The sequence below is a fragment of the Vigna unguiculata genome, chromosome 3 (genome assembly GCF_037176805.1).
Source record: "Vigna unguiculata cultivar grain cowpea cultivar isolate G323 ecotype 2 chromosome 3, ASM3717680v1, whole genome shotgun sequence".
Taxonomy (NCBI): domain Eukaryota; kingdom Viridiplantae; phylum Streptophyta; class Magnoliopsida; order Fabales; family Fabaceae; genus Vigna; species Vigna unguiculata.
The window spans coordinates 18386524-18395876 of record NC_140794.1 but is presented as its reverse complement, the minus strand read 5'-3'; the positions used below and the strand labels follow the sequence as shown (position 1 = coordinate 18395876).

General features: G+C 34.2%; 1 protein-coding gene across 1 annotated transcript; it reads left to right on the top strand.

Moving 5' to 3' along the window:
- The first annotated feature begins 3485 nt into the window (after positions 1-3485).
- Positions 3486-8638, top strand: LOC114175941 (uncharacterized). Its single transcript, XM_028060796.2, has 7 exons — positions 3486-3778; positions 3870-4002; positions 4157-4260; positions 5137-5308; positions 5414-5554; positions 5652-5874; positions 5963-8638. The coding sequence occupies exons 1-7, from the start codon at positions 3747-3749 to the stop codon at positions 8329-8331; spliced, it is 3174 nt and encodes a 1057-aa protein (XP_027916597.1). The 5' UTR covers positions 3486-3746; the 3' UTR covers positions 8332-8638.
- The last annotated feature ends 715 nt before the right edge of the window (positions 8639-9353 follow it).

Genomic DNA, 9353 nt, shown 5'->3' with positions numbered 1-9353 from the left:
AGGATTTTAAACCGAATTTTTTTACTTGTCTTATTTGAGATATTTAGGTTATTAGTTCAGCTACACAAACTAAAACAATGAAATGAGTCGTGTCATGTGAATATTAATTTTTCTAATTTTTATTCCAATTTTTTTTTTATTAACAAACATTAATCTTATTTCTATGTTATTTTATCATTCAGAAGTAATTTTTGCTTCTATTTTTTTCACGGCTTAATTATTCTCTGAGTAAGAATGTTACTATAAAAAAAACTTGTTTTTAATAAATGCTCAACACAAAATAGTATATAATCAATAGTATTTTAAAAAATAAGAGGAAAGGCGCAATTAATAAAAATGTCGTTTTCTTATTTTTTTTATTGAAATATATTTTTGGTGTATATATGAAATTACAAATTTATATACATTTCATTCATCCAGAAACTTGAGTATTTTCTAGCCTTTAAAATATAATTAAGGCTCAAAGTTAGGTTTGAATAAAATTGAATTCTGGGGCTAATAAATGGCAACATTATATAACATTTATTTCATATTATTATTTTTAAGTTTTGAATTGGACTTCTTAATTATAATTTATAAATAAGTTGTTGTTTGTTTAAGCGTACGCATCGGGATTAATGAAGAGATTTTCAAAATTCCAATCTCACTTGAGATTGAGATTAGTTCCTCGAAGATTAATAATATTTTTGTCAAGAGGTTCAGAGACTTTGTCGTTGCGGAGAAGTTATGTTTTCTTAACTTCAATAACCTTGTAGAATCCTCATACACGATTATAAATGAAAATATAACAATTAAATTTTTAGAATATAGGATTAAAATATTTATAAAGGGCATTTATTGAAAATATAAAATTAGATAAAAAAATGAGTGTTTTATCATTAAAAAGATAAAAACTATGCATGCCATTTATTGAAAATATAATAAAAATATACATCTATCTATCTAAAAGATATAAAAAGGTTTAATGCCCTTGGTTCCTATTTTGGAATCAAAATCTCAATTTGGTATCGAATTTTTAAAAGTCTCAATTTGATCCCTTTTTTGTTAAAATATCTCAAGTTTGTCCTTCCTGTTAAGTTTGGCTAAACGCCGTTTGTGGTTGCTGAGGTGAATTTTTGTTATTGAAACGTGTCAATTACACATGGAATGACGTGCAAAAATATTTTTATTTAAGCCAATAACAATGTTGGATTTGGAATCCCTAAATTTCTTTTCATCTTCTGCTATCTTCCCTCATGAATCCAACCAATTGTGGGTCATGTTCAAGTTCAAATGTTGGAGGAAAGCACAAGTGTAGCGTCAATTTTTGCAATGGTGGTGGGTGTAGGCATCAATGTGACACCCATTTGCTATTGTGGTGATAAGGCTGTGTTAAGAACTACAAAAATAGCCAAGAACAAAGGAAAAATATTTTGGGGTTGTCCAAACTTCAAGGTAATGTTAATTTGTAATTTGTGTATTGTTTTTGTTTAATGTTTTTGTGTTTTTTGATAAAGACAAACGTTAATGATATATTTGCATCAGAGTGGAGGTGAAGAGTGTGGTGGGTGCAATTACTTCAGCTGGTTTGCTGAGTATGGGATCAGAGAAGGGGGTTTTGCAAGCACGGTTGTGATTGAAAATAAATGTTGTGGGGATGTGAAGAATGAAGAAAAGGTTGGTGGCAATGTGAAGATTAAAGAAAATGTTGTTGGGAGTGGCACAAATGAAGCGTCAGCTGGTGGCAGTTTCAATTCCCAAGAAATGAGCTCTAACATAGCAATGTTTACCATGTGCATGGCACCATGATCATCACTTAAAAGCTCTAACCTATCCTCCAAAATTGAACCACCTCCCACACATTACCACAAATCATTCCCTTTAACATATCACATCTCCCTCAAGATACTTAACACCTCAAAATAACTCCAGTGATCCAGGTCACAAGACAGGATGAAAGTTTCCCATTATCATATATAAGTCTCCCCTCATTCACAAACTTCCCTTCGTGATGGAACACTACATCAAACTTTTCGTCCTCCATTTATAATATTCACAAACTACACCTATATAATATTCAAATACCGACAAACATTAAAAAAAATTTAAAATACAAAGTACACTAACACACAATATCACTTTCAAATGGGGGGACCACAATGAAAAAAGAAATGAGCACATGCCATGACACAAACCCATACTGAAATAAGCACAATATTCCATAATACACTACTATTGACCGACAAAACTAACATTTGCTTTCCAAAAAGCACAGTTTGCAACATCATCACCAAACAGCACTGAACAAAAGCACCAAACAAAAACACTGAACCAAAAAAGGGAAAGCGACTAACCTGAGAATGATCCACTGATTGAAATCAATGCGCAATCTAATGACACAGCAATCCAATACGTGATGACTATGGGAACCAAACAGAGAAGTGCACTCGAAAAACCTTCCAATCGCACAATCCCCAAATTTTCCCAACCTTTCTAATTTTAAAACCCTAAACCTAATTTCAGTAATCTAATATTTAAAAAAAAAAATTCCCTACGTAAATTACAAACCTAATTTAACTTACCTATTAATTTTAAAAAATAAAAATTACCCCTACCATTCCACGTCACTGTTTTTCCTGTCTTGTCGCTATTCCACACTGATCAACCTTGTCATGTCACTATTCACCTAACGCCAGTCAGACTTAATAAAAAAGGACAAATTTGAGACTTTTTACAAAAAGGGATCAAATTGAGACTTTTAAAAATTTAGGGACCAAATTGAGATTTTGACTTCAACGGAACATATTATAAAAAACATACAAATATCATTTTATTAAAAATACAAAAAGTAAACATTTATTTTAAATCTAAAGAACACGTAAGAGATATTTAATGAAATGTTCTAAAAGGCGATTACAAATTTCTTGAAACGATGGATCAACTATTTTACCGGTCAAACAAGGAAAATGAAACACTTTTTTATCACATTACTTCTCATCCATAGTTGACTTTTTTAAATTTCTCAATGAAAAATGGTTTCAATTCAGTAATGTCGTGTTTAACTCACTCGTGAGTACGAATGAAAAGACGTGTTTTTTTCTTATAACTTTTTGTTACACGACATCGTGGTCGGAACCTACCAAAACTCAATTAATTATAAGGTTTTCTACTGTATGCTTTTCTTAATATTTTAAAACTATTTCTTAAAATAAAATATATATATTATTCATGTAAAATAATTTAATACTGTTAGAATAAGTTTATTCCTTTTTATTGTAATTATCTTAAAAATATAAATAATAGTCATGGCTGAATAAATTTTAATATTGTATCAATAAATCGTAGTCACTAAAATAAAAAATAAATATATTTTGCATCTTAGAAAGATAAAAAAAAAAACTTTTGAGTATTTTCCGTAAAAAAAATAAAAGTACTTGAAGAAAACAAAAAAAAAAAAAGAATTGAGGTCCATTATTGATTTGGATGCGGCTTCCCGTAGGTAATTATTCATTCCCTCCCTATGGCGTAGAAAGTAGGTTTCTTCCCCTCGTATTCGTTTGTCAGGTTTCGACGAAAGTTCAATTGCAATAAAATTTTCACTCGTTTTCCCTCGTTCTTCGCCTGCAAGATCCTTTTCCCTTCTTCTTCCTCTTCTGCTCAATTACTTCTTATTTTCTTTCCACCGCCAAACCAAACCTCATCACTGTTAATCTTTCACTAATAAACAAACAGAAGAATCTTTCATTTTTCACTTTCTTGCGCAAATTATGTTGCATCGAAGCTTCAAGCCCGCAAAGTGGTACGTCTTTGATCGATTGTGATTTCAATAAGTATTGTTTTGATTGAAGAGAGTGAGAGCCATAGATGATTTTGTTGAATTGAACCTGCAGCAAAACGCAATTGAAGCTCGCCGTTTCACGCATAAAGCTTTTGAAGAATAAGAGAGAAACACAGGTGAGGCAACTCAAGAGAGAGTTGGCTCAATTGCTCGAGTCTGGTCAGGACCGAACTGCTAGAATTCGGGTGAGGATAACAGCATAACGCCTTTTTCCTTTTTCATCGAGTTTATGTTGTTTTTTTCCCTCTGTTTTCTGTTTGATGTCACGATTGAGGTTTTTGATTGCTTTCATTTTTGGGGATTCTGATTGTGTTGACTTTTCGTCTGGCTTGTGTTTAGGTTGAACATGTCGTCAGGGAGGAGAAGACGATGGCAGCTTATGATCTCGTTGAGATATACTGTGAACTTATCGCTGCACGTTTGCCCATGATCGAATCGCAAAAGTATTTTAACATAGCTAAATTATCAGTTTCTTTTTAGCACATTTTCACTTTGGTTACTTTATTGATTTCACTTTGCTGAACAGTTTGTGTGTGCTGATATAGGTGGAGGGGACACAAACTTTTCCTCTTCCCTTTTGTAGATTTAACTGCACTGAAGTTATGTTACGTGATTTAGGCAATACTACTGAGTATTTTTCATGTTATTATTTTGTTATGGTTTTTCAACCGTAGGTGCGATCACGTTAGGAAAAACTATTTCTTTTATACTTGTAACTTAGAGAGCTTAATTATAGAGAATATGGTATTTGTTAGTTGAGTTCATGTCAGACTTTCATAGATCTGGCAGAATAAAATTAGCTAAATAAAGGGAAAGGACCCTTGGGTTTAGAATAACATGTCACTATTTCTGTCATGGTAAGTATGATTTCGGATGAAAACTGTAGCATTTATATCTAGATATAGGTTTGATCAATGAGTGTCTTTTTCCTTTTTTTTTATCTTTATGCTGTGAGGTAGTATGGATGAAAATGAACAATGCATTTGGTACAGATACAGTAGCAAAGCCCCTCAGTGGAGAATCGTCCTCAACTAATTATGTAACATGCCAGTGCCACATGTTAGCTTCATTACCAATGACTTTAGGCATGACTTACACAATTTGCGGTGTTTTTGCTGTTAAAATCATGTCTTATATCAGTCATTCATGTAAACGTTTGAATGCCCACATATATGTCTTTATGTCTATTGCTTTGACATTAATGTGGGTATCTGAAGCCATTATTGCGTGCGGTTTTCGGATTCTGAAAATATAAGTTTGTTCATTATGATTGAGCACTCTCATTGCATTGATGTTATTATCATTTTTAAACTTTTCAGAACCTGCCCCATTGACTTGAAGGAAGCGGTTTCAAGTTTAATATTTGCATCTCCAAGATGTTCAGACATACCAGAGCTCGTAGATGTGAAGAAGCAATTAACGTCCAAGTACGGAAAAGAATTTGTCTCTGCAGCTGTAGAACTACGCCCTGACTGTGGTGTAAGTCGCATGGTAAGTATTTCTACCTGCTTGAAGTTGGATGAGATAAGATCATTTTAAGTTGGATGAGATAAGATCATTTTAAAGCTTATTCCTAATTTAATTCTGTCTTTTCAGTTGGTTGAGAAATTGTCTGCCAAAGCACCTGATGGTCCAACCAAGATGAAAATATTGGCCGCAATTGCTGAGGAGCATAATATCAAATGGGACCCCAAGTCATTTGAAGAAAATGATGTAAAGTCTTCTCAAGACTTGTTGGTAGGCACTACTCATTGTTTTTTGTTTTTGATTTATTTTGATATAAAACGTTTGTTGGATTATTTAGTTTGATTTATATGTGTATATGTATATTAAGGTTGGGCCAAGTACTTCTGAGAAGGCTGCTTATGCTGAACTTTCTCAAATCCACGTTCCACCTGTCCATGATGAAATGGGTCCTTCCAATGTACGTGCTTCCTCACAAGTTAAACCAATGGGTCATGTATCTACAAATTCATATGAGCAGACTGCAAGTGCTGCTGCTAGGAAGGATCAGTCGACAACATCACGTGTTTCTGATCAAGAAATCAGATCTTCAGGTATTTTTTTGTGAAAATGATGCTTACACCTTGTTTTCTGGGCTTTTGTTTTGTCTGGTACTTGAATATTTGGGATTCTTTCTTGCAGGAACTGGAAGTCAAGAAACTGATTTTGTAGATTCATACTCTGACAACAGGAGTGCTTTTCCTATGAGTAGGCATAATTGGAACATGGAATTCAAGGATGCTGCCTCTGCTGCTCAAGCAGCTGCAGAATCTGCTGAACGTGCTAGCATGGCTGCAAGGGCAGCTGCTGAACTTTCAAACCGTGAAAACATGGCAAGGCAGTATTCAGGTGGATCGCATAGTTCTTCTGGCAACGGGTTGAGAGATGAAAGACCCCAAGGATACGCTTTTCATGATGACAAAAATATTTCTACAAGTTCTGTTCATGGTAGCTTCCATAGAAGCAGTTCTGAGACACACAATGAACAGATTTCTACTAGAGAACAAGATGATATGGTAGGAGGACACAGCGAATATTTCAGGACCAGTAACGAGAATGTGGTAAAACATTCCCAGTCAGCTTCATTAATGTCTGGTGGTGCTTTTGGTAACGATAAACCTTTTACAGATGGTTCTCAAATGGCTGATATATATCATCATAGGAACTCATTTGAGCAAAAGAATAGTGTCTTACATGAAACGAGTTTAAGAATGCAACCAGGTAGAAATGAAGAAGATTTTGTGGCTGACCTATATGATGACAGTGATTTGAATACTGAAAATAATTATCACTTTGGAGATGCAAGGACAAATAAACCATCTAGAAAGGCTTCCGCTTCTCATCTCGTTACTCCCAGTGATGATCACAGTGATAATTTGGACTTGAATGGCTGGAAGACTGGGAACAAAGCTGTGGAAGACCTTTTTGTTGATGATGAAGCAAACACTCAGAGAAACTTTACAGGAACAAGTTCTTATAATGATACCTCTGTTCTGTTCGATGATTCTGAACCAGAGGATGATGATGACTATAAGTTTGATGTTGATAAGAAGTACAATAGGGAAGGATCTAGTTTGTTTCTCTCATCCCCTAGTAGCAGATCACAAGTTGATTCTTGGAGGCATGAACAAAACATCGATGAAAAAGTGACTAGTTTTAGTACACAGTCACATTTTAATGAGGTTCCTGAAAGATTGACATCTGCAGTTTCTTCTGAAAAAGAAGACTTGTTGCCCGTCACTTTTGATGATTCAGATGACCCAGGTTCAGATAGCGATGTCGGTTTGGTCGAGTCTAAGGCTTCTGGGCTCTCTGATTATGGAAATTCTTCCCTTAATGCAGTTGCAAGCCATGGGAATCTAGGGTCCTCATCAAGAAATGATAAAAATATGGGCAATGACAGAAAGTCTTGGTTGTCACCTTCAGTTGGTTCAGATACCATCGAAGAGCATTTTGAAACAAGGGTAGACACCACTACTGTGTCAGAAAAGAATTTGGGCTATGATGACTTTTCAGCCAGTCTGCCATCTACAAAGGAAAGAAGCTCTACATCGGGTTTGGATCATGAGACAAATAATGGTACTGAAACTATGGAGGAATTTCACACAGAAAGGGGCGAGGAATTTGGCTTTGGTACCTTGACGGGTGGTCTTCGCAATAAAGGTTTCAAGCGGCCACCTTATATTAATAATACGTTGGATGGTGTTTCATCGTCATTGGGGAACACTTCAATCCGAAATGAAAGATCTTTGCTTACTGGGAGTGCTTCAATCGGTTTTGATACTCCTGTTCAGGACAAGTACACGAGGGAACTGAGCAGAGGACACAAGAATGCGTCCTCGGAAGTGCACAACATATCTTCTGATCCTGATAGTTATCGCGTAGTTGCAAATTCACAGGAGACTCCCGCTACTACTACTAAACCTCGCATTCAGAAAGAGCAAAGTGAAGCAAAAAATAAATCAAGCTCAAGGGTCTCTGTTACATACTTTGATTCTGATAATAGTGTTTTTGAAGATGAACTTCCTAAAGAAAATTCACCTGGTTTTGCCCGTCCTGTCAGTGGAATGTCTCGGAGGACATCAACTTCTCCTAAAGCCAGCACAGGTTTAAGTTCAAGGGATGCTCCTTTATCCAAGGCATCTGTGCCTCCTGCTGCAACACTTGGATGGAAATCTTCAAGAACTTCTTATGAGAATACTGATCAAAATGCTTCATCCATGACGAGAAGCTCTGAAAATTGGACAGGATCGAAGCCTACATCAGCCAAAAGCAAAGCAACTGAGCCAGTTTCAGAACCGAAAAGATCCTTGCATGGGGAAGTTTCGAAATCGCCTGCAAAGTTACAACCTGCCAGTTCTCGTAAAACAATGATACAAGATAATAAAGAGGACCAAGATGATTCAAATGGAGATGCTTCTAATCCGAAGGTTGGGCACGTTCATCCAAAGTTACCCGATTACGATTCTTTTGCTGCCCACTTCTTGTCTCTTAAGAAGGGTCGTCCTTAAATTCTACTTGCCTCAATATAGCAACATAACTACTGGTACATAATCTTGATGGCTTATCTTTCTTTTGCAGCCTGTATTGTTAAACTTAGATGCGTGATTTAATAGTCAAATTATTTGAGGAATAAGGATGGGATTTATATTTTTTTAGAATAAATTGAGTCAGAGTGTATAGGTTTCACTATCTCATATTTGTTACATCACAATTTGAGGACTACTGCACATAGTTGAATATTTCACTGTAGATGTTTACCTTATGCATTGGATGTTCATTCAATTTAGCTGATTAAATGCCACATTCATTTATGCACTTCTGTTTATTAACTCTGTTCACTTCCGACTTAATAAAAATTAGTTTTACTAAATTGAATAAATTATGGTTTCGCCAATACAAATTTAATTTCTTTGTCAGGTATATAAACTATATTTTTTCAGAATTAATTTTTTAAAATGTTTGTAAGTTTGTATATTATAACATTTTTTTATCCGTGAAGTAATACATTACCATCAAACTAAGTACTTTTAATTTATATTTTTGTATAGTTTAACTAATATTAAAAATATTCACGTGATACATTTGGTTAGAACTCTATAAATGGAATGTCTTTATCAAAAAATCTAGGTGTGATATTATTCTACTAATTTTTTTTTATTTAATATGTTTAATCATCACTACCCCTTTGAAGTTAAAAATTTTGATGGATACCGAAACAAACATACTACAAGATTAAAAAAAACTCAAAATAAAGATATAAAACATTTAAGGTATCAAGTTATTTTGGATAAACGGAAAGCATAAAAGGAATTATTAATCAAATCACACGGGAAATCATTTTTTTCACGCACTTAATCAATTAAGATTAAACCATATCTTCTTCTACCAATCATCTTTTCTATAGAGAATAAAAATTAATTTTCAAATTTATTTAATTTTATTTTTGAATTAATTGAAGAACTTTTTTTAAAAAAAACTGAAGTAAAACTTAAATAACCTAATTTGAGAAAGAGAAGAAACACAACACACT